Here is a 25,158-nt window from a genome sequence, read left to right on the forward strand (position 1 = left end):
ATCCATAAACAAATACATGCAACAAAAAATGTTTTACATAATTAACTTTGCTCTGCTTTTCATATTATATAAACTGCTATGTCTCATTCAAGATTGACAGTAAATTAATACCAGATCCATCAAAACTATGAAGATCGGTACAAGACTCATACCAGTTTCAGACAATTTGCCAATAAAAAGTCCAAACAAAATCATCTCAAAGTTTCACACAATATCTCAAAGTTTATTCACAATCGAGAATCAGCGACAATGGGTTGGTCCATCAGGAAAAAAAAACTACCTTGCGGCCACCCTATTGCACAACAGGGCGGCTGGAGCTTCACGAGCCCATCCGGCCCGGCCAGGCCTGACGGGGCCTTCTGTGCTCCCCGCTGCTATGTCCAGTCAATAACTTCCTCTTGGCGGTGGAGGTGTGTTCCTTCCGCGTGGCTGCGAGGCTGATGTTCATAGTCGCAACGATGTCGTGTGCCTTCGTTGTTCAGGCAACATGTTAGTGTCACGAAGCAACTGATGATGACGGCTTCAAGATCGTGGTGGTGCATGCTTGTCGGTGGTGAAGGTTGGTGGTAGTGCCCCGGGGTCCTAGGGGTTTTTTTTGTGTGTGTGTGTGTGTGGATGGGGGCGGGAGAAACCCATGTCAGCTGGCCCTGGCGCGGTGCCGCCTTCCGGTGGCACCATTCCGTTCTGGGAATCCCTTGTCCACTGTAACATACGGGGGGGGGGGGGGCTAGGATTGGTCTAGTTCGGAAAAACGCCATGTCGACGACCCTTCTTGAAGGTGATGCTTGGTACAGGGTGCTTCGGAGTGATTGGAGCGTCGTAGGCCATAGGCGGAGGGCGCAGTGGTTGCGGGTCATCGTCGTTTCGTCGCTTCGCCATTACCTTCATTTCTTGTCCTTTTAGGCATGTTTGTGATGTTGCCCTAACATTTTCTTGGTTTCGAACTATTGTATAAGTGTGATTGTTATATTAATATAACGGGGCGAAAGCTTATTTTGAGGATAATGTGGAGATCTAAGATCTTACTTATAACATCATAGATGGGGAGTAAAGTTAACAAGTGGACGATACAATTAATAAATAATGCAAATAAAACATTAGGACCAAATGTTCTAGTAAAATGGGCTAATCGGTAAAGAAGTGGTGTAATATTTTTATTTTCTTATTTGTTTCTACTTTACTAAGGTATAGCCACAGTTTATTATACCCAATATCATGGCAATTAATATAACACTAATGATTACATCCAACGGGGAGTACTGCAAACTTAAGAATGGTACCCAGCATCACTTGGGAGTTGGGACTCTTGATGAAGCCACGGGCTGAAGTAAACTCCATTTGTCCGAACCTCACAAAATCATACTCCCTCTGTTTCATACTCTTAAATTTAGATTTGTTTTTCGATATGGGAACATAGCCCCGGCCTCTGCATCAATCGATGCACACAGCCCTTTCATTTATTTAAAAGATGTTCAAAGTGCGTACTTATTACAATCATGCCGTATCTAAAGTCGAGACAAGAACCAACCAAACTAAGATGAAAAGTATACAAAAACTACACCGCGACAACTAATATGAAGAAGAGGGAGTACAAGAGTAAAAGCATGGCTGATACTAACATGGAAATCTTCCTTCTCCTAGAAGGAGGCCTTCGATTTAATCTCCACAAGTAAACCCGGTTCTGTGTGTTGTGTGTAGATGATCCATCGGTCACATTCTCCTCTCCATGTCGATTTGCAGCCTAGAGCCATAGCTAGAAGGGTGAGGAGATACTTTGGATTAAAATGTGTTCAAAATGAGAAAGTCAAAAAATGAAAATGAGACGAGGAAACAAATCCGAACGCTGCTACCCGAATCCTTTGTGAAACCAGGCACCTAGCTAGTGTCTACACTCCACACATCAAAGTCTAACCATAAACCACATTTGGATCGAGAGTACGTCTACGTCGTGTGCTTCCTTTCTTCTTTCCATAATCACGCAGCTCAATTATTCATGTGAACCAGGACTACATGAATTAAACGACGATCGGCACTGAGTTTTCGCACTCACATTCACAACGTCTCCTATGCACGAACTGACGAGACTGAAAGAATGAGGCAGTATTGTCGTAGCCTTAGCAGATGTCCCTCGTAGTGGCAACTTGTGTTGGCTCTGCGGTCCTTTCACTGAATGACTGAATGCACGTACGCTAGGTGGTGACTGGTGTGCTCACCAACTGAAAAGGAAATGTTGTCCGAAGTGGAAAAAATGGTCTCTTGTAAGCTGTACTAAGTGAAGACTTGGAGCGGCCAATTGGCGAATGGCCTTGGCATGCCGACGAGGGTACACCGGAATTATTCCTCGCACCGTCAATGACCAGCACACATCAGTCGTAAGTTAGTTATTGTAACGACCTGGAAGAATAGTTTTGTCTGAAGACTTTTCTGTCTTGGTTGTAGTGTCTGAAAGTCTGCAACAGGTGTAAACAACACATCAGAGGAGGTTTAAGAACGATGGATCGAAGTGACCTTTCCTTCTGACAAATTCGTACTGATGTACTATATCTTAGAAACATTCATGTTATTAGAACTTTCCAAGGGATCAAGAGTCTTTGATATTTCCCCCTTCCATGCATGTACTGTTGCACTCATTTTAGGCCGGTCATAGTGGGACACATGTTACTACTCTATGTTACTATTTTCATAGTGGTTATTAACATATACTAGTATGTGGTATCATGCAAAATCATATTTATTAGGTTGTAGACTCATCTTGTCTTAAAATGTGTGATGTAATAGTAACATAGCTAGTTGGTATTGCATGTAGTACTATGTTATTACCTATGTTACTTCCATTGTGAGTAGTTTTAGAGGAGAGAATCAAAGATGCGCAACTTGACATGCATCCGGAGAAAGCCTCACAGCCGGAAGAATTAGCATGCATGGTTTTTTTTTTCTTGTCAGTGGTTGGGATATTATCAGGCCAGACCTCACTCTTGGCATCAAGAAATTCGAGAGCTCAGACAGTCAGCACTTGGACATTCTCAACACTGCCACCATGGTACTCATTCATAGGTTCAATGGTGTCTGCCACCCTAAAGGTTTTTGCCATACAAGCATAGTCCGTAGTATCTCTTCTCAAAAATCATGGAAACCTTATAATGCCAGAATGTTCGGATTTCATATCCCGGAAAGGATGACTTGCATGTCTTCCGATTTTTCAACGGACGGCGAATGGCAAATGCGGTCAAAACAAGTTAAAAAAAAGTTGCCACATGGTAATTTTTTATTGGTCCAGTACTGAACAATGTTCTCAATATTGATATCCAAAATCATGGCCGAGAGGTTGCAACCAAAGATGACTGATCTTGGTAAGCCCTTGTCAAAAATGTATTTATTAAAGAAAGAAGTATACATGGTAACTGTATCTCTATCCAAAGCCTCTCCAATGCAAGGCTCTGAAGCATGAGATAATTTCAGAAATTCTATTCAAATTAGACATATCTAAGAAATTTGATTCGGTTCACTGGGACAACATGATGTAGGTTTTGTGATTTAGAGGTTTTGCCCACTTGTGGCTCACTTGGACCACGACAATTCTTCACCCCAGAGCGTGCTAACCATGGGAAGTGAGTACATACTCGACCTAAGGTAGGGATTCCCTCTATCACTGCTCTTCCTTATGGTCATGAACTACTTGGCATGTATTATAAACTCAGCTCGTGATGATGGCACATGGTCCTCACCTCCAGTGGCGGAGCTTTGTTGAAGCAAAACTGTGCCACTGCCCGCCCTGCCTAATTGCAATTTTTCTTATATGGGTGATTATCTAGTAGGCCCACTGTCTTTTGACGTTTTCTTCTCAAAGGTTTTCTATGAAGCTCCGCTATTGTTCACCTCACAACTTAAGCACAACACACTTAGTTAACGGGCTGGCTCATTTAGGGGTTTAGGTTGTTTCGGGGACTTTTTTTTTTTTGCCTTTTAGGCCAATTTTCAAGAAAATCAGAAAAAGTAATTAAAAAGACAAACAGGCCGGCCCGCGGTCCGTTGAGTTGCGTGCCTGGCCAGGCTCCCGACGGGCCGAGCACGGGTGCTTCCGTGCCGGCCCGCAAAATTCGGCCCGTTTGGTCACCTTTGGCTAAGCTAGGTAGCGGCGTCCGCTCAAAAAAAAAAGAACAAAAAAAAAAGAGAAGTAGGCAGCGGCGAAGCAAGACGAAGTGCCTCCCCGCCCGCCTGAATCCCAATCCAGATCCCTCTCCGCTCATCTTCTTCCTCCTCACCTACCCGTCCCAACTGGTAAAACCCCCAGCCGCAGCCGGAACCGGCGACCCGGACAGCCAGCCGCGGCGGCGGCGATGCAGGCGCCGGAGTCCCCCACCTCCTCCTCCGCCCCGGTCCTCCTCAACATCGGTCGGTCCCTTCCCCGCTCCCGTCGTCTGCCCCCTCCGCCCGTGCGGGCTCGAATCCGAGGCTTATTACTTCGCTCTTGGCTGTGGCGCAGGGGGGAGGAAGTACGCCACCACCGTCGAGACGCTCACGCAGCGGGAGCCCGACTCCATGCTCGCCGCCATGTTCAGCGGCAGGCACACCCTCCCGCGCCACCCCACCACGGTACCTACCACCCCTGCTCGTTGCTCTCCGTTGCCTCTGTAGACTCTCGCCCTCTCAGATGATGAACGGTGGGTGCAGGGGGCGGTGTTCGTGGACAGGGACGGGAAGCATTTCAGGCACGTCCTCAACTGGCTACGGGACGGCTCCATCCCCGCGCTCTCCGACTCCGACTACCAGCAGCTCCTCAAAGAGGCCGAGTACTACCAGCTACTCGTAATCCAACTACAAACCCCTCAATTCTAGCTTCGGTTCGTTGTGTTCAAACAGCTTGAAATCAGTAGTCGTCACCTACGGAATGATGGTTTATTTTTGTAGGGTTTGGATGATTACATAAACGAGAAATTGGCTAGCAAAAAGGCTGACGATTCGGCGGATGCCGAGTTGACACGCAAGGATGTGATCAAGTGCATCCAGGCCCAGAAAATCAGATTCCGCGGCGTGAATCTATCTGGCCTTGACCTATCTAAGCTTGTAAGGTTTTAGAAAGACCTCACTGCTTGTTGTTCTCTGTTGACGTTACTGATTACAGCTGCAATTTCTCTACTTAATATGCTTATCTTTGCGTACATAAGAAACCCAAACGGGTATTTTGCTTTTTTTCTTCTTCTTCAGATTACTGCTTGCACTATTGTAATTGCATTGTTGATACCCTGCAGGACTTATCAGAGGTAGACTTCAGCTATGCATGCATCGAGAGGACCAATTTTTCATGTGCTAATCTTCACAAAGCAAAGTTTAAGGTATTATCACAGGATTCTGCATTGTCAGTTTATCTTCATGTGATGCAGCAGTAGCCCTTCTAAATCTGTTTAAAGCATCCCAACACAGTTTATAACCAGCTAAACGGAAGTAAATTCTTCTGTGGAATATGAAATAATGTATCAGTAACACTTTGCCATGTATGTTCTTTGCAGCTAGTGGAAGCTGCACGTTCTTTGTTTGAACAGGCGAATTTACATGAGTAAGATACATCGTTCAGCTTCTTGTGGTCTTGTAGTAGTATCTAAGATTATATTTTCTTTCCTCTACTCTTTTGTATGGGTGCCTAGGTTAACTATCCATTTCCACCGTTTTACGACAATTTTAGTTTGTAAATGCTGTTTGTAAGTGATCATATTTGGATAATAACAGGTGCGAGTTCACTGGAGCAAATCTTCATGAAGCTGTCCTAGATAGAGCAAATGTTCAAAGTGCAAACCTTCAAGGTATACAATCCTTTGCCTCCCTATTTTAAGTTGATACAAGCTTATTTGTATTCCTATTTATGTTATACACTCCTGGGTAGTGCTAAAGAATATCTCGAGCTTGTCATGTTTCAACATTTTCCTGCCTTTAATAGCCACTGTATCGCTAGAGTAATATTTGTCAACTTTACTATGTGAAGCTATCATTTGCCCTATTTCCCCTTTGTTGTCTGCAAGGGGATCTAATCATATACTTGAAATAATTCGTACAAGTAGCTTTGATACTTTTTTTTGAAACTATGTAGCTATGATTCTTAAAACTAAGTACAAATTGATTGAGTTATCAGGCTGATTTTGCAGATGCATGCTTAACGGGATGTAGCTGCATTGAAACAGATCTGCGCTCCTCCCATTTACAGGTTAAAAGTTGTTGTGATTAGTGTATTTCGTCATAAACATACCGTATTTCCTGCTGAAAGTCTTTGCTGACATATTAAGTTTTTGTTCACTATACGAAAAACTCATATTGATTAATAGCATAGCCAAAGCATAAAATGTTAGTTTTGCTACCAGTGGCACTAAAAGTGTCTACTTTCCACCCCTGACCTGTGTAGCATCCAGAATATGTAAGCAGAATCTAGCACGTGCCCAAAGTATTAACTGCATATAGCACACATCACACAGCTCACATGTCTATATTTGTCCTCATTCGTCCATGTCGTTCTTCAGATAGATTGTTTAGTAATTTTAAAACCATCAATGTTTGGGTGCTGATTATTTATTTCATGTGTATCTCATATCCAGTCCTTGCCCAAAGTATTAACTGCATTTGGGATGCAGGTCTATCCATCTTTCCACTTAGGTCCATGTTGTTCTTCCCTAGAGAGTCACACATAGAAGCTTTGTATAAAGTTGTTTTTGTTCATTGAAATATTTCGATGTTTGGATATTAATCATTCATTTCCTGTATATCTTATTTTCAATTCCAATGATTTATTCAGAGTGCTAATCTTACGGGTTCCGATTTGAGTGGAGCTAATCTTGAAGGGGCCAATCTCAAGGTAAAATAACACTGATAGAAGTAATATTTATAAGAAAACCTCATGCTACAGTCTGTTGATTATCTGGTTGATATTCGTACTTAGTATGGTATAAGATACTGTTGTCAAACTATTTGAGGGACTGTGCTGTAAACTTAATAGGGAAAATCTGTCGCAAATCTTACTCTTTATATAGTATGTGCATGTTCATTGCAAACCTTAAATTTTAGCCTAATGAATTTTAAGTCTTCCTTTACTCCCAACTTTGGAAATAAAAAGTTTGAAGCTTTCACTTAAGACAAAATATGCTATGTTACTAATTACTCCTCCCGTCCCATAATATAAGATGGTATGCTATGTTTATCAAGGTTGTCTTATTTCTGTGTATAAGCATCTGACACTAGTAAAAGTTAAATGTACTGCCCCTCTTTAAGCTATGATTACGTGGAGTACCCATTATCTCACTTTGTTCAAAATCATGACTGTCCGATATGTTTTGTAAGCCACGTGGTTTACTTATTTGGTTGGCTGAAGCTTGCATAGATGAAAGGACATCAGCGACATCAATTCCTTTTCCTCACGGTATCATTCCAAACGCTACACTAAGCTAGTCTGATTTGCAGGGGGCTAAGTTGCCTGGTGCAAACTTGCAAGGCGCAAATCTTCAGCGAGCCTACTTGAGAGAAGTTGATCTGCGTGAAACTGTATGTTGTCCTGTTTTCTATTCAATGTTTTACCTGAATAGGGAATATTTCACTTCACACATGATTTGAATCATTTACTTGTTTTGCAAATACAAAGCAACACATTCCCTATATAGAATAATAAAGCCTGAAGTATCTCACATATTTCTGTGCAAGTCCAGCTGTTGATGTCATGACACCAGACACACACACACACACAAAAAAAAGGCTCTGTCTCTTAAATTATGCTTGCTTTGGTAACAGGATTTAACTGGTGCTAAGCTTGGAGGAGCAAATCTGCTTGGGGCTATCAGATAACACAAGAGAGGCTCATGCCATGTACACTTTACAAATTGAACTGGCACCTGGTATGTGCTGGCAGCTGTTAGTGATTTCAGCAGGGAAGAGCAGTACATGAGAAAAATATCAAAGGACTCAAGTGTTAATCGAGTGTTCCAATGGTTGTGCAGGCGTGCGGTGTGCCCAAAAACATACAAGCTGGGGTAAATAGTTTGTTGCTGTGGGTTATGGATATATGTCTCAGAGTTGATTGTTGTACATTTAATTTGCTGCGTCGAACTCCTGTAGCTGAAATTCGGCGAGCTTGTAGCTAGTTAGACATCAACGCAGATTCACCATTGCGAAGGTTTTCAAAACGTGTGAAGTACCTGGGTATCGGGGTGCCATTTTGGGTAAACATATGTGAACTGTTGTCGGATGGTGTATGTTGTTTCTGGGTGGAGAGCGGAGACAAAATACTGGTGATACTTTTACCATCGTGCGTGTATGTCATTTACTCGTAAGTTTGTTTCAGGTACTTGCCAATCAGATCATTCTTGCATTGTTGGCGATGAGAGGATCCCTTAAACTGTACCTTCCATACAATACAAGCCGGCAGCAGAGCACCAAGCCACCAACCAAACATAGCGGCATCCGACATATCTTTGCCGTGGGGAGCAGTATCTGCACCATCTTGCGCCGATCCCTGGGAAAGCACTACGCCGTCCGCCACTCCCCTGCCACCGCGGCGACCTTCATGAACTTCTTTCGATGATCTTGGCTGTTGCCTAACAACTATGGGATATATCATCTAAAAAAACTATGGGATATACATTCGACACACCAGAATAAGAGGACCGGAGAAAACGCCACGATGGCTCCTAACAGCTGCAAGGGCACACGAAGCCACATGTAGATTTTCACCGAATAATACTGCAATTTGTTATGTTTTCAAAAACGAGAAAAAAAATTGATCCCAATTTTTTTCTAAGTTTGTACATTAGTTTTATAACCTTTCCCGTGTCAGGATTAGCCGGCACCCCATATTTTTGTTCATGTGCTCTTTACAGCCCCGCCGAGAGAATGAACTTTTTGTTTTTGAATTTTTCGAGAGAATGAACTGATTTTCCTTATTCCAGGTTTCAGGCAGGTATATTCGCATACGGTAGTACAGGAGGTAGTGAACTCCAGATGAAGCAAAGAATACCAGCTGTGTGCAGCATGAATATATTCTCACGCACGCGCATACATTCCAGCTCCATCAAAAGCAGCAAAAAGAAAAATTAGTTTACGGCATCGGTCGATGGAAAGAACGAAATATTTGCCACCAGCAGCACGTATAGCATCACAGGTGGTTATCAGGTTGTCCGGCCGGCGGTGCACTGGAGGAGCGCATATTGAGATCGATCGATCGAGCGCGGGGACGTACACGGCTAGCTAGCTCAGGCGCGCGCGTGCAATGGCGCTCAACTACATGGGCGCCGCGGCCATCAACGCGGTGGCCGCCCTGCTGTCCATCCCGGTGATCGCCGTCGGCATCTGGCTCTCCACGCAGGCCGACAACGCGTGCGTCCAGATCCTCCAGTGGCCGCTCATCGGTCTCGGCGTCGCCGTCCTGGCCGTCGGGCTCGCGGGCTTCATCGGCGCGTTCTGGCGCCTCCCCTGGCTCCTCCTCGCCTACCTCGTCTTCATGCTCCTCCTCGTCGCCGCGCTTGCCTGCCTCGCCGTCTTCGTCTTCGTCGCCACCACTGGCTCCTCCGGCCACCCCGTGCCTGGCCGGGCCTTCCTCGAGTACGACCTCGACGACTACTCCGGCTGGCTTCGCCGCCGCGTCGACGCGCCGGGGAGGTGGGACGAGATCAAGACGTGCCTCGCCGCCACCGCGCCCGTGTGCTCGGACCTCAACCAGACGTACACCACGCCGCAGGCCTTTTTCGCCACGTGGCTCACCCCGATGCAGTCCGGGTGCTGCAAGCCGCCGACGAGGTGCGGCTACACCTTTGTCAGCGCGACCAACTGGATCAGCCCCATCGATGGTGGAGTCGACCCCGACTGCGCCGCCTGGAGCAACGACCAGGACCGGCTCTGCTACTCCTGTGACTCATGCAAGGCCGGCCTGCTCCAGAACCTCCGCCGGGAGTGGCGACGTGCCGACGTCGTCCTCGTCGTCGCCACCGTGGCGCTGTTCGTGGTCTACGCCATGGGATGCTACGCGTTCCGCGCCGCCAGGACCGACGAGCTCTTCCGCCGCTACAGACAGGGCTACACGTAGTTAATTAGACAGTGATACAAGTGCTTAATCCATTTACTAGTACTTTATTTATTTGACAAGTTTTTTAGGAATGGTCGTTGTACAATTCCACAAAACTGTGCATCCTTATATTTTCTCCTTTCAATCAAAAGAGAAATTTAAGAGATTATTCACTATGCATTCGTATTTATGTTCTTTTCGGTCAAACGAGAAATTTCAAGATAAAATTTCGTGTTCTTGTCTATTTTGTGGCCTCCGGAGATTTTGCTAATCTAACCGGGCTACTCCCTTTAATAATAAAGATATTAGAGAAAAATAAGTTAAAGATTATAGATTAATATATTATTCGCATGAAGCACACGCCAAAGTACTATTAGAGCAAACAACAACTAACTAGAGAGACTGCATTTTTCCTCCAGCAGGAAAAAAACATAAAACCATAACAGACCTTGCCATAACACATGTAAAGAACACATAATAATGTTGTCACAAAAGGAAAATTTAGGAGAACTTACATTGTCTCTAGTTAGAATAACATTTAAAACAACTACCATAAGAAAGATTTGTTTCAAAGGAATTTTAGCTTCCAAATTCCCTTATTATGAGCAACAAAAATGTTGTTAGAATTAAGAGACCAAATCAAACCATTTGAAACATAGGACCCCGGAACTTGCGGAGCAAGATTATTAAAGAAATTTACACCCAAGAGGCCAAGAAGCAAATATCATTCTAAAAGGGATATTGAAGTTCACATTCATAAATTGAGAAACACTATGATATTCTTCTTGACAAATGTCAAACATCAGAGGGTGACTATAAGCAATTGAAGTGGAGTTGAGCTAGGGGTCTAACCATAATCTAACTAAATTTACCCTATTAAAAATAACTTTACAACCGGAGGAATAGGTTTCTTTAACTTTCAAAAGAGCTTATGCAGGTAAAATCATTTAATCTAGTCTTCATCGAGGCTACAATTTTGTTGCATAGATATTTTGTCTTCACTATTCTTTGCATGAATATCGACTTACACCACCACTTAGAAAGGAGACTGATATTTTCTTATCAAAGCTTGAAACCAACTCCAACTTTGGACCTGGATCTACGAAATATTTTCTACTTAACCGTACCATGTAATGAGCCTTTTCTTTTCCCAACCCAAAAGCATATCCAGTTCTTCAACAAAAGTTTAACTTGGAAGAAACATAAAGATATAGCAAGAGGGAATGACATACAAACATGAATCCAACATTCTTAACCTAGCACCTTAGGAAACACAATTACAAATCTAAGCATCTATGTTTTTATGGGGTAATTGGATATACGCCACTGGAATTTTGGGCTATTTGAGAAACGTCATTGCAACTTTCAACTATTGAAAAATGCAACTACAATTCTCTATACATTCCACAAACACCATTTTGCCATTTTTAACACCAAACTACGCAATATACACTTGTATTTCCGCTGTACATACATAGACACAGTGGTCCCTATGAGAGTTGGCTTGTGCTGCCGGTTCATTTTTTGTGTAATAATTATTTCATTAATTTATGATACTTCTTTTGTAATAAAACAATACACACGTTGTGTATTTATGCTCTTTGAGAATAAAATGGCAGCACCTATAAAGTTCTCTCTTTGCTTGCTAATATTTTCTAACGAGTGGAGTGATGTTGTGCTAATCCATCATATACTATTTAGTTGGTAAATCAATATATTTTAGCTTTTGCGGTGCTTACAGACACTCATATAATCATATCACTATAAACTGTGTTTTTATTACTCTTTGCATCCCGTAAGCTGTTTTGGGTGTAAAACATAGTGTATACATATGTAGGACAAAAATATGAGTGTATATTGTGTGGTATGTGTGGTAAAATGGGCATAATGACATTCATGGGATGTATAGACAACTGCAATGGCGTTTTTCAAAAGTTGAAAGTTGTAGTTGTGTTTCTCAAATAGCTGGAAATTGCAATGGCATCTATCCAATTAACCTTTTTTTATGCGTTTTGCAACAAGAAAGTACTAGTCACTGTCACTGTTCTGAAGTGCGACATAAGTCGTAGGAACTCCGAAATACTTCAAAGGAAGATCTCCATATTGAAAATTAATTTTGAAGCCAAACATCATTTCTTTCTTTTTTTGCGAATGAAATATATTGATTAAGCTACAGGAGCAGCCTCATGTAGACAACTCTGAAGCCAAACATCATTTCAAGCACGTAGAGATGCATTTTCAAGTTGATAGCATAGAAGGATCATTTTTTTATGCATAGGACTGTATCATCTGCATGTTGCAGATTTTCCAATGCGCGTACAAGATACAGTTCAACCAATGGTGATAGGTTAAATCGCTCAAATCAACGAGGTGACATCAGTCGACCGGGAACTAACTTGTCACACCCATTTCATATTCCTGGTTTCTTTCGGGTAATTGTTGGTAAGAAACGACATTTCAGGTACTTTTTGCGTGCACAGAATAATCACAGTGGCACGCGTATACATTGTGTCATGTCTGATATTTTTCTCGCTCAGTGAGATCATATTTACACGTTATACACTCAGACGGCTAATGTAGCCACGTATCTCCGCCCACACCACTGCGAATTCTGCACTGCCTGGTGTGGTGATCAATGTATCTGCATCACTGTGAATTCTGCTTGGTCGGTGATCAGTAGTCGGAGAGGCCGGCGGTGGCATTATGTGCCGGCGCCGTCTCGCCGGAAGGATCCATCAGCCTGTACCTGGCATACATGCCAGCAGCGCCAACCAGGGCCAGCGCCACCACGATGATCATTCTCCGCACCATCCCGCTCCGGTCCCTGGCGAAGCCGTACGCCGTGCCACCGGCGCCAGAGGCAGCCATCTCCTGGTGACCGCCTTCATCGTCGTCGCTGCCGTGCTCTTCATGACGCTTGGTCCTCGCCTCCTCCTCCTGCTCCTCCTGGCGCTTCTTCTCTTCCGCGGCAGCGGCGGCGGCGGCTTCGGCGACGTGTTTGTCGCCCTCCGGCAGGTCGACGGGCGAGAGCCTTGGCATGGTGATGTGGAGGACGCCGTCCTTCTCGAACCTGGCGCGGATGCCGCCGGCGTCGCAGCCGTCGGGCACCTGCACGTCCTTGCGGAACCGGCTCCACTGGCCGCCTTCGAGCGGGCGCTCGCCGCTGATCCTCAGCCGGCCGTAGTTGTCGATCTGCACCCTCAGGTGCTCCTTCTGGAACCCTGCACAATTGCCCATAAATGAATCGATCACACACAATGACATCGCATCGTTCAGTAGAAATGCAACAAGCAGTTACAGAGTCGCAAACACTTGAAGAACAGCTGAGCTATAGGTTCAGAGCTGAAGCAGAGAAATGCATGCCTGGGAGGTTGAGGACGAGGATCTGCTTCTTGCTCTCCTCGACGAGGTTGTGCGACGGCACGAAGTCGACGTACGTGCGTGCGGCGGCCATGTTTAGCTGATCGACGGCGGCGGTTTCAGTTCGATCCAGACGGTGAACTTGCTAGCTGCTCTTGGGTGCAGGTGAGGGGGTGCGATCGATGAAGCTGGTGAATACTTCGATGCGTTGTGTGCGCATATATGTACGTGTGGGTGGAGTGCGGCACGGGTGGAGGAATTGCTTCGCGCATAGGGGCACGCTTGCAAGAAGGAAGAATGCCAAGTTAGCTAGCTAGCTTCCCCTGCTTGCGGTCGTTCGGTGTGATACCTTCCCTTGCCTTGGCGAGTGCGGTCTTCTCGTGCGTGCGTCGATTTTCCTCTGGTCGCGCGCGTCGGGTTGGACCCGGTCCATGAACGCACTCCACCCGTTACTGCGTCTACATATGTGTTGCTGTTAGTTAAGCCTGGCCCGGCATGGGAGTGGGGCCTGGGCCTGGGCCTGCAGATCGATCAATGGCTGGTGATTTCTGATTAGGTTCGACCGATCATATCTGTTTACGATTGGCCCATCTAAAAGTCTGGTATAGAAATTCCTTCAGTTTTTTGGGCAGAACTTCGGGAGCTTTTTATTCAACAGAGTTTCCGGTGAGACTAGTCCCGTGCATGGGACCTCCCGTGCACGATGTCATTAGGTTTAGATGTGTTTGCTCAAGCTGAAACACACCGTTTATCAATGAAACTTGGCAAAACAGGATGACACGAATCATAAAGCAGAGTATCAACAGTATAAGCATGCACGGGACCTCCCGTGCATGTGACCAAGACATTTCTCTCCGGTACACACCCAGCACACATGCCGTTTACAAAAAAAGGAGGACTCTCGTCCATCTACCATCTCGTCAACTCCAAGGTGCGAGCAAGCTTAGCACACATATGAGCCAAAATACAACATGACTAATGGAAATTTTTCTAAAACCATAACTCTGCTCCCAACTTTATCTAAGATTGGCGCCACAACAGAACCTATCAGTATGACACGTAGACCCCATATGTCTAACTCTAAGCTATCAATCTCCACAAAGATGACTTTTGGCGATGGAGAATCTATAAAACCCTTATAGGGATTAATTCATGCGCCTAAGAAGGAAAAGTGAGAACGAGCAACCCCTCCTCATGCACCTTTCATTTCCTATGCTTCTATGACACCATCTGTATTTGTTTGAACCCAGTCTAGGTCTGGTGGTCGCCAACATTGTGTGGAGGGGGTTTTAATTATTTCCCCTGGATTTTTCCGAATAAAAGGCCAAAGACCTAGCGTTTTTTTATTATTAAATGCCGAACAGAACATGCATCCCTAACATAAACGCCACCCCACACACAGTCTCCCTGGGGAAAAACCTCCCTCCAGGGTTAAAATTCAAACATCTCTCAACTTCAACCAACTACAGTTCACCAGTCCGCAAGCCAACAGCCAAAAACACTAAACCAAAGTAAGGATAACATAATCAAAAAGCAACTGCTTCAATGGAAGAACACATGTCGCCACCCTCAGCAAACATCCAAATAGGTAAAAGAGTTTTAAACTTCCATCCTCCAGATTCCAAAAGTCCATCCTTTGCTGCAATGGAAGAACTCATTCGCTACCAGCAGCAGCAACTTACCTGCTCGCTGTTTGTCTTGAAGTTATGTCCTCTGTAAGCCAACTCAAATATTAATAAAATGTGCTATCCTAGCAATTATATGCATAGGATCAGCGGGAAAAACTCCTTTGAAACAAGCCCCATTTTTACCATTCCAGAGAAACCAAAGCATAGCAGAAATACCTACGACAGCTTAAAAAAATCTTGGAGATTATGTAATGTTTAAGCTCAAACTTTTTGTTTATACAGTAGTAATATTCTTTGTTTCCCTCTTTATCTTTAGATTCTTATCTAATGACCCAGGGCGTGAGAAGTAAAAATTCAATTCCATTTGTTTTCTTATAAACTAAATTTGTTTCGTACATTTGTTTATGAGAAAATCTGGGGTTTAGAATTCCTTCCAATTTGAAAGTCCAAAATGATCCGAGGGATCGGAAAGAGAGGGATTCGTGTTAGATCCAAATCATTAGGGGTGGCACTAGATCGTGAAAAACAGCCATCTAGAACACCTAGTGAACATGAACAGAGTGGTTTAGAGATGCATTACGCATTGCAGGAGTTGCCATCGTCGCCTGCTCGTTGCAGGCGTGAAGCAGAGAGGTTGTGGATGATCTGGGGATCCTCCTGATCCCCTCAGGTCTCCAGCGGCACTGCCCTGGCACCGCCGGGGTGTAGGCTGGTCTTCCCGTCGTTCTGCGCTTTCGTAGATCGGTAGGGCTTATGGGGTTGTGGGAGGAGCAGAGAGCTGATCGTGAACTCCGTTAATCAGATCGCAGCCAGGCCCCCCCCCTTTTATATGGCGCAGGCGACAGGGGACCAAACCATCGAGTTGGTTTTGGTGTCCCCGATCAGGGCGCTTTAGATCCGTACGAGGTGGCCACGAACGTTGGTTCGTGGGCCTCCTCCTTAACGTTATATTGACTGAAACGTTTTTTTGTTTCTGTTCCTTTAAACCTGACAGGTCAACCAACATTCCCCCCCTTGATCGTTAGGTTTAACATCATTTGCCCATTCTCCATAGGAATAATAAACCAAAGTGAGGAGTTACAACAACCAATGAAATGCTATTGAACCTCAACACTTATGGCATACCAGACCTATCTTGAAATGGATAACATAATACTTATTGGGAGTGGTTCTTATTATGGTCCCTTTATTCCGGAATCATAAGGCTTCCGAGTAATCCCATGCCGGCAACATGCTCACGAAAGATTCGGGTGGTAAGCCTTTCGTTAGCGGATCCGCAAGCATACGAGTCGTACTTATATGCTTAACATTAGTTGTTTGATCCTGGATCCTATGCATCACAACATGATACTTAATGTCAATGTGTTTGGCAGCATCACTTGACTTGTTGTTATTCGCATAGAAAACTGCTGGTTCATTATCGCAGTACAATAAAAGTGGTTTTGAAATGCTGTCGACAACTTTAAGTCCGGGAATGAAATTCTTTAGCCATACAGCCTGCCCAGTGGCCTCATAACATGCTACAAACTCTGCTTGCATCGTAGATGAAGCAACTATCGTTTGTTTGGAGCTTTTCCACGATATAGCTCCTCCGGCAAGTGTGAATATATAACCTGGCGTGGATTTCTTACTATCCACACAACCGGCATGATCAGAATCTGAATAACCAACAACTTGTAGGTTATCAGACCTTCTGTACGTAAGCATGTACCCTTTTGTCTCTTGCATATAACGCAAGACTTTCTTTGCGGCCTTCCGGTGGTCTAGTCCTGGATTTGATTGGAATCTGCCAAGCATCCCGGTTATAAAAGCCAAGTCGGGGCGTGTACAAACTTGTGCATACATGATGCTTCCGACAAGCTGAAGCATAAGGAACCGACTTCATCCGGTCGGTTTCAATTTGGTTCCTCGGACATTGAAATGTCACAAACTTATCGCCCTTGACTATCGGGGCAGGTGAGCCGAGCACTTATGCATATTGAATTTCTTTAGTACTCGCTCAAAGTATGCCTTTTGTGATAGTCCCAACACACCTTTAGACCTATCTCGATGAATCTCAATGCCGAGGACATATGAAGCTTCACCGAGATCTTTCATATCAAAATTGGAAGACAGAAAATTCTTGGTCTCGTGCAGCATATCCTTATCACTGCGGGCCAATAATATGTCATCCACATACAGGACTAATATAGTGAACCTACTGCCCTTAAACTTAACATAAATGCAGTTGTCCTTAACATTTTCAGTAAAACCAAAAGTTCTAATAATCTTATCGAACTTGAGGTGCCACTGTCTTGAAGCTTGCTTCAAGCCATAGATGGATTTCTTCAGACGACATGCTAAATGTTCCTTTCCTTCCACAACAAAACCTTCCGGCTGAGTCACGTAAACGTCTTCATCAAGGTCGCCATTTAGAAATGCCGTCTTAACGTCCATTTGATGCAATTCTAGGTCGAAATGAGCTACCAGAGCCATGACGATCCTAAAAGAATCTTTAGATGACACAGGAGAGAAAGTCTCTTTGTAATCGATTCCTTCTCTCTGTGTGAAACCTTTTGCCACAAGTCTAGCTTTGAACCTTTCGATGTTCCCTTTGGGGTCGTACTTAGTTTTGTAGATCCATTTGCAACCTACTCTTTTGGCATCATTAGGAACTTCTACTAAGTCCCAAACATCATTTGAGTCCATAGATTTCAACTCGTCTTCCATGGTGATTTGCCACTTGGACGAATTCAAACTCTTAATGGCCTCCTTGTATGAGGTTGGATCCTCCACCTTTCCTATATCATCTACATCCTCACTCATGTAGGTGATATAATCATCTGAGATGGCTTTTTTTCTTTCTCGATGTGATCTTCTCACAGGCGATGGTGGTGGAGGGGCATCATTATTATGAGGATCTTCTTCATTATCCGACTGGTGATTTTCTTCACCTTCTGGATTTCCGTTGTTATTAAGTTCAAGATCACCATCAGGTTGAGGACCAAAACTGTGAGGTTCAGTCTCAACATGAGAAGTGATTCTCCTTTGCATTGGTAGAACGACCTCTTGGATAATCGGGGTGGAGCACACACCCGCTTTTCCTCAAGATCGATCTTCCTTATTTCATTAACTTCATTATCCTTAAAAAATACCGCTTGCTGGGTCTCCACGTACTTAGTGGTATGACCGGGGCAATAGAAGCGATATCCCTTTCCCCTATGCGGGTATCCAACGAAGAAACAACTAATCGTTTTTGGATCTAACTTTTTAAGTTGTGGATTGAAAATTCTAGCTTCAGTAGGACAGCCCCACACACGTAAATAGTTCAAGCTCGGTTTCTTTCCCGTCCACATCTCGTGAGGTGTGTTCGGTGCTGACTTAGTGGGAGCAAGATTTAAAATATGTGCAGCCGTCTTCAATGCCTCCATCCATAGGCTTACCGAGCAAACTTGCATGACTCGAGCATGCTACGCACCATATCCAAAAGCGTGCGATTGCGGCGCTCAGCCACACCATTTTGTTGAGGTTCACCGGGCATTGAATAATGGGCAACAATTCCATTCTCAGCTAGGAACTTAGCAAAAGGTCCTGGAATTTGCCCATAAGGAGCGTGCCTACCGTAATACTCTCCCCGCGATCAGATCGTACAACTTTAATTTTTGCATTCGAGTTGGTTCTCAACTTCGGCTTTGAACACTTTGAATTTGTCCAAAGCTTCCGATCGATCACGTATAGGGTAAATGTACCCATAACGGGAAAAGTCGTCCGTGAAGGTGATGAACGAATCAAAACCATCTATAGACTTAACATTAAGAGGCCCGCATATGTCAGTATGTATGAGTTCGAGGACACTCGTGGCTCTTACCGCTCCTTTCTTAATTGTTTTTGCATATTTACCTTTGATGCAATCAACACATTTGTCCGCATCAGAGAAATCTAATGGGAGGAGTACATCATTTTTAATAAGCCTTTCCATTCTCCCCCTCGAAATGTGGCCTAAACGACAGTGCCACAATTTCGAAGAAGTGCTAGTACCCTTCCATTTCTTCTCAACATTCGAAACATTACTCACATGCAAAACATAATCATTCATAGATAACATATATAGTTTGCCTCGTCTGACACCGAGACCAACATCCTTATTACAATAGTTTAAAACAAATTGTTTGTTACCAAACTTGCACTCATACATGTTATCATCGAGACAAGAGACTGAAATTAAATTCCTACTTAAAGTAGGTACATAAAGAACATTATTTAAATGAAGGTGAAAGCCGGTGTGGAGCTCCAAGGTGAGTGACCCAACAGCTTCGACATCAACTTCAACTCCATTTGCAACTCTAAGTCGTCTTGCCCCGCTTGTTATGGTTTGGATCATATTTAATCCCTGCATAGAATTAGCAACGTGAGCAGTTGCACCTGAATCAATCCACCATGATGTACAAGAGAAATCAGTATATAGCATTTCATCAACAAAAGTGATTTCATCTGTACCTTTCTTTATCATCCACTTGAGGTATTCAGCACAGTCCTTCCTGTAATGGCCTTCCTTTTTACAGTGGAAGCACACATTATCAGTAGGTGCTGAAGACTGCCCATTATCCTTTTCCTTTGCTTTGAACTTTGGCATTTCCTTCTTGAAGGTTTTCTTTGGCGACTTTGAAGGGCCTGACCCGTCATGCTTTCTCTTTGAGGAGCCAACATGAAAAGCCTGATCCTTGTTCTGCCTTATCATTCGTTCTTCTTCCTGGACAATCCGAGGGGATATCTCAGCAAGTGTTCACTTCTCCTTCATGGAATTGTAGTTGATCTTGAACTGATCGAACTCTTCAGGGAGGGACTCCAAGATCATGATGATAAGGAGGTTGTCACTGAGCTCACATTTTAGGTGCTTCAGTTTATTTGAAGCATTTATCACTCTCAGTATGTGTCCCCTAACATCACCATCATTTTTATACTTGCCAAGTAGCTTGTGAAAAAGCTCATGAGCATAAACCTTTTCAGAGCCTTTGAATTGCTCCTCCAAGGCTTCCATAAATTCCTTAGCAGTATCTTTCTTGGGGAGATCCCCAATAATCTCAGGTGAAATGGAAGAATTCATCACGAGCATTGCAACGTGATTGGATTTGTCCCACTTCTCCATCTTGGAGTCATAAGTTTTCTTTAGTTCATCATACCCCGTAGCACCAGCAACTGGCGCCACGGGTTTATCCTCCCTTAAGGCATAATCAAACTCGTTGAAAGCCAAACATAGCTCAATGGAGTTCTTCCAACGAGGAAAGTTGCTGCCGGTCAACTGCTCGACAGCATCATAACTCATCGCAGCGGAAGCTGAAAATTAACATGGACATTCATAAGTAAAGTTGCATGAATATAAAATAGACATGCCATAAAATTTTGATTCTATGTCAAACACCGTTGGGCAGAAATGACACGAAATAGAACAACATTAGGGGGTTGACATGCAGAAATAACACAACGTTGGTCAGAATTATTTTTGCAGTCATGACATTTTCAAAATTAAACATCAACATTAAGGAACAACATATTTGGTGTTTAATTTGAGTATTCAACATTAAAACATACTAAATATTCTAAACAAGAAAATCTCGTTGGTTCATTTCTTTCCGGAACAATAACATGTTTCTGATCATATTTACATGTTTCTGATCATATTTTATAGGCAAAGATTTTTCTGTATAATAGTGCAATAAACATAAGGAAAAAACATTTGGAATGCACAAAAATACAGAAAACAGACAAGGAAAATCGGCAGCCCAGAAAACTTCCTGGACTACCGACAACCTGGGCCGAAGCCCATCCTCAGATTTAGCCCAAAAGGACCCCCGGCCCGGCTTCCCCTTCCCGTAGCAATCTGGACCGTCCGATCGATCGGACGGCCGAGATCCCCCGCGGCCAGAACAAAACTACGGGGCCGGCCGAAACCCTACTTCATTTCCTTCTCTCCCCCCGATTTATCCGCGACAGAGAGAGAGAGGCGGAGAAACCACCGTCCGGCGGCGCGGGCACACGAGGCGGCCCCGGCCCCGGCGGGCGCGAGGGCGCCAGGAGGCCACGGCGAGCGTGCGAGGCGACCGCGTCCCCGGCGGCCCGAGCGCGCGAGGCGGCCACGACCCCGGCGGGCGCGAGCGCGCGATGGCGACCACGGCCCCGGCGGCCCGCGTTCCCCTTCCCTGCTTCATCCCGGCGCGGTGGCGGCGCTCGCTGGAGCAGCGTGCGACGGACCATGTACGGCGCGCTCCTCCGTCGAGCGTGGCTACTGGCGCCGTCTCCTTGAGGGTAGGCGAGGGGTGGTGCTGACCGGCGAGGCCGGCAGCCGTTATGTGACGACAGGGGCAGGCGGCGCGCGGCCACCCGCGTGTGCGTCCATTCCGCGTCTCGCGACGCGTCTACCCGCACGCCCCTCCGTCGGGAGGAAACGGCGGCGCGGGATCTCTGCCCTCGCCGGAGCAGCGGCTGCTCCGACGGCCCCCGAAGGGATAGGCAGCGACCCGGCGGCGTAAGGTGATACTCCAAATCTTGCAATTTCATTTTCAGAAATTGGGGAACATAAATTAGGGTTCATACATCATCTAATCATGGAACATAAAAGGGATTCGTTCTAATCTGAGGCTTAAAAACATGATAGCATCATGAGATCGCTTGCAGATGGAATAATCTGAGAGCCTAAACATGAACATAAACTGCCTAAAAACATGATCTTTATACAAAAAACGTGATCTCAGATCACTACTAGGGTTCTAGTGCTAGCAGTACTAGGCATCTGATACCATTGTTAGATCCAAATCATTAGGGGTGGCACTAGATCGTGAAAAACAGCCATCTAGAACACCTAGTGAACATGAACAGAGTGATTTAGAGATGCATTACGCATTGCAGGAGTTGCCATCGTCGCCTGCTCGTTGCAGGCGTGAAGCAGAGAGGTTGTGGATGATCTGGGGATCCTCCTGATCCCCTCAGGTCTCCAGCGGCACTGCCCTGGCACCGTCGGGGTGTAGGCTGGTCTTCCCATCGTTCTGCGCTTCCCTAGATCGGTAGGGCTTATGGGGTTGTGGGAGGAGCAAAGAGCTGATCGTGAACTCCGTTAATTAGATCGCAGCCAGGCTCCCCCCCCCCCCTTTTATATGGCGTAGGTGACAGGGGACCAAACCATCGAGTTGGTTTTGGTGCCCCCGATCAGGGCGCTTTGGATCCGTACGAGGTGGCCACGAACGTTGGTTCGTGGGCCTCCTCCTTAACGTTATATTGACTGAAACGTTTTTTTGTTTCTGTTCCTTTAAACCTGACAGGTCAACCAACAATTCGAACCCTTGGCACAAAAAAAATTGTACAGCAGATTAGCAATCCGCCTCTTTAATTAGTCCACTCAGCCATCTCTCCCCATTCCAAATCAAAAGGTTTCCCCTGGATTTCGATCATGTGCAGCTCCTCTTTGATCAACTTCAGAGATTGGTATGGACCGTACCCTCCACATCATGAATCCATCTGTTTCTTGATGAACAAATTTAGTACATGATACTAATGATGATACTTCTCTTCAATAAACATAGGGTCATATAGGATGTCCTTTGACCGCTTTTCCGGATGTAGTCTGGTACAAATTCACAGATCCGTCAATCACTGGCTAGTGGCGACTGCTCTACAGAACGACTGAACGAGAGTATGTACACACGGTAATCAAGACGGAGGCCATTTCTCAAACAAATATATATAGTTGCGAACTTCGACGTCGTCGCCTCTGCAATTTCAACTATTCAGTGTGATCTAGCGTCTGTCGCTCCCTGCGGAGTTAACTTCGTCCTTCGAAGTCGTCGTTTTTCTGTCGTCGACCATGGATTCGCAGTATATATATATCATAGTGGCAGATTTACTTCCTCCTTCGCAACAAATTAGTTGCTGCTATTTCCATACGAGAATTACTTACCATCTCGATCGTAATCTCTTCTGGCCTGATCTGGATCGAACATCCAGGTCATCCGAGCAAGCTCTGACGCGCGCACATGACATGGATTGCTAATCGTAGCCAACCTTGTAGCACATGACATGGATTAGATGTAATCGTAGCCAACCTTAAGGCCTTTACCGCTGTCATTCGATCTAAGTCGTTACGGAGTAGTTTATTTTCTCTGAAGTGTGTCCACTAGCTTGATTTCCTTGCATATCGAAGTCGCCGGCTACACCACCATAACGAGGCACCTGTACTATAAATACCCGTGCATCTCCCTGCACTTAGCATTCACCGATCCCGTCCACATACACTTTCAGTAAACTCACAATGGCAGTCCCCAAACATGTAGCCCTTGCGTTCATTCTCCTCCTAAGCATAGGATTAGCCAACGCTGCAAGGGTGCCAAGACTCCTTATTGCTGCCGGATCCGGCCAGGGAGGGGGTGAGGGCGGCGCGACGGTGGATGGTGCCGGCTCAGGGTCTGGCGGCGGCGCCGGAGCCGGCAATACCGATTCTACTGGTTCCCACGCAAATGCCGTAGGCGGAGGCGGCGGTAGTGCAGGTAGCCAACAAGGTGGGTCCGGATATGGTAGTGGATCTGGCTCGGCCTCCGGTTTTGCTGAGGCTTACGATTCCATTTCCATTGGTACCGATGGACCCACAAGCGGGGGTGGCCATGGGAGCGGCGGAGGAGGAGGCCAAGCGGGTGGTTCTGACGGATCATATGGTCAAGGAGCTGGATTTGGCAGTGGCAATGGTAATGCCTTCTCTAGAACATATGAGGGAGGGTCCCAATGGAAGAATGTAAGAGCCGGTGGTAACGGTGTTGGCAATGGGGGTGGTCAAAATGGTGGAAGTGGCGGAGGCGAGGGTGGTGGTGGAGGGTACGCCGATATACCATGAAACTTTAAGCACTTATTTTTCCTTCATCTATACTTCTTTATCTATCAAGAAATCAACATAGTACCACACTGTTATGGTTACTTACATTTGAGTGTGCATATCTGGAGTGTCAAAATGGTGGAAGTGGCGGAGGCGAGGGTGGTGGCGCAGGGTACGCCGATATACCATGATTTTTCCTTCATCTATACTTCCTTATCTATCAAGAAATAAAGAAAAAGTACACACTGTTTTGGTTACTTACATTTGAGTGTGCCATATCTGGAGTGTCTATCACAAATTTGGTTGCTGCTACCTCCGTTCGCTATTATAAGATATATTTTTTTTAAATGAATCTAGGCATGTTTTAGTATGTATGTGTACTCATTTCAGTACATATCTATGTTTTATAATAACGAATGGAGAGAGTAGATTTGGATGATCCTTATTCCTTACATAAATCGCGCCCCACTTGGCCACATCCTACAGATGGTTCATTGACTATAAATTCTAATGCCTACTCCCTCCGGACGGAAATAATCGACGCGAAGTCATGCTTACCAACTGCACCACGCATGCTTGTTGGGACGTCGATTAAAAAAGAACGGAGGTAGTAGCTAGGACTCGAGGTGGTGGTAATTAAGTAATAACTGGGTCAACGTTTTCCGTTTGGCTTATGCGTAGATTCATCATATTTAGTAAGGTAAACGTCCTTAGGCGAAAGTGGAATGGGAGCACTAGGTCTTGCCCTGCAAGGCTGCGACCAAGAAAAAACAGTTTGTCTTGTACAGTTTGAATATGTGATAAAAGGAGTTATCGTCTGTCGTGGAAGAAGGGTATATATATAGGAGATTCAAATTTATGCATGTAATGTAGTCACTACTTCTAAGCAGAGCGTGCAGAAAAAGTTCGGAGCTGCCTGACTTTTTCAGTGATGGCTCTGAGATGTTTCAGAAGATAACTATGCCAAATGCACCGTGAAGAAGAAAATATGCAGTGTGAAGAAAAGTCAACATACTAAGGGACAATGTTTTAGAAATGCCCGGGCCTAACAAAGGGTACCAACAATAGTAAAACATGATGGGTTCTTAATCTTAACATTTTCCCCATTTTGAGACTCCACGAGCAATCCAGGAAGTGCCTCCTAAAAAACAAGAGATGTCATGGCACTATCGCTATCTGATTCAATAAACTAGGCTTAGGGTTTCCTTTACTAATCGAGAAGCGACGTAGCGAAACGATCCTCTACTCTGTATCCAATGCATTAGTAGAGATATGCCTACTAGTGGCATGTCAAAACTAGCTTTAGC

General features: G+C 44.9%; 3 protein-coding genes across 6 annotated transcripts; all 3 read left to right on the forward strand.

Annotated features, from left to right (window-relative positions):
• Positions 1 to 4,292: 4,292 nt before the first annotated feature.
• Positions 4,293 to 8,284, forward strand: LOC124694463 (FH protein interacting protein FIP2-like). 4 transcript variants are annotated; one of them, XR_007000471.1, is made up of 12 exons: positions 4,293 to 4,392; positions 4,484 to 4,593; positions 4,672 to 4,806; positions 4,909 to 5,064; positions 5,250 to 5,333; positions 5,508 to 5,554; positions 5,725 to 5,798; positions 6,138 to 6,196; positions 6,779 to 6,838; positions 7,441 to 7,521; positions 7,765 to 7,868; positions 7,902 to 8,284. XR_007000471.1 is itself a non-coding variant. In XM_047227448.1 (12 exons), exons 1-11 carry the CDS (start codon positions 4,338 to 4,340, stop codon positions 7,816 to 7,818), a joined length of 915 nt encoding a protein of 304 aa, XP_047083404.1. In that variant the 5' UTR covers positions 4,293 to 4,337; the 3' UTR covers positions 7,819 to 7,849; positions 7,909 to 8,284. The 4 variants fall into 4 exon arrangements, 2 of the variants coding, with proteins under 2 accessions (XP_047083404.1, XP_047083402.1); XR_007000472.1 differs by having other exon boundaries at positions 7,971 to 8,284; XM_047227448.1 differs by having other exon boundaries at positions 7,765 to 7,849; positions 7,909 to 8,284.
• Positions 8,285 to 9,238: 954 nt separating this feature from the next.
• LOC124694300 (protein TORNADO 2-like) lies at positions 9,239 to 10,051 on the forward strand. The gene has a single exon (XM_047227298.1). The coding sequence runs from the start codon at positions 9,239 to 9,241 to the stop codon at positions 10,049 to 10,051; it is 813 nt and encodes a 270-aa protein (XP_047083254.1).
• Positions 10,052 to 23,296: 13,245 nt separating this feature from the next.
• Positions 23,297 to 23,872, forward strand: LOC124694302 (putative glycine-rich cell wall structural protein 1). The gene has a single exon (XM_047227300.1). The coding sequence runs from the start codon at positions 23,297 to 23,299 to the stop codon at positions 23,870 to 23,872; it is 576 nt and encodes a 191-aa protein (XP_047083256.1).
• Positions 23,873 to 25,158: the final 1,286 nt, after the last annotated feature.

The sequence above is a fragment of the Lolium rigidum genome, chromosome 3 (genome assembly GCF_022539505.1).
Source record: "Lolium rigidum isolate FL_2022 chromosome 3, APGP_CSIRO_Lrig_0.1, whole genome shotgun sequence".
NCBI lineage: Eukaryota > Viridiplantae > Streptophyta > Magnoliopsida > Poales > Poaceae > Lolium > Lolium rigidum.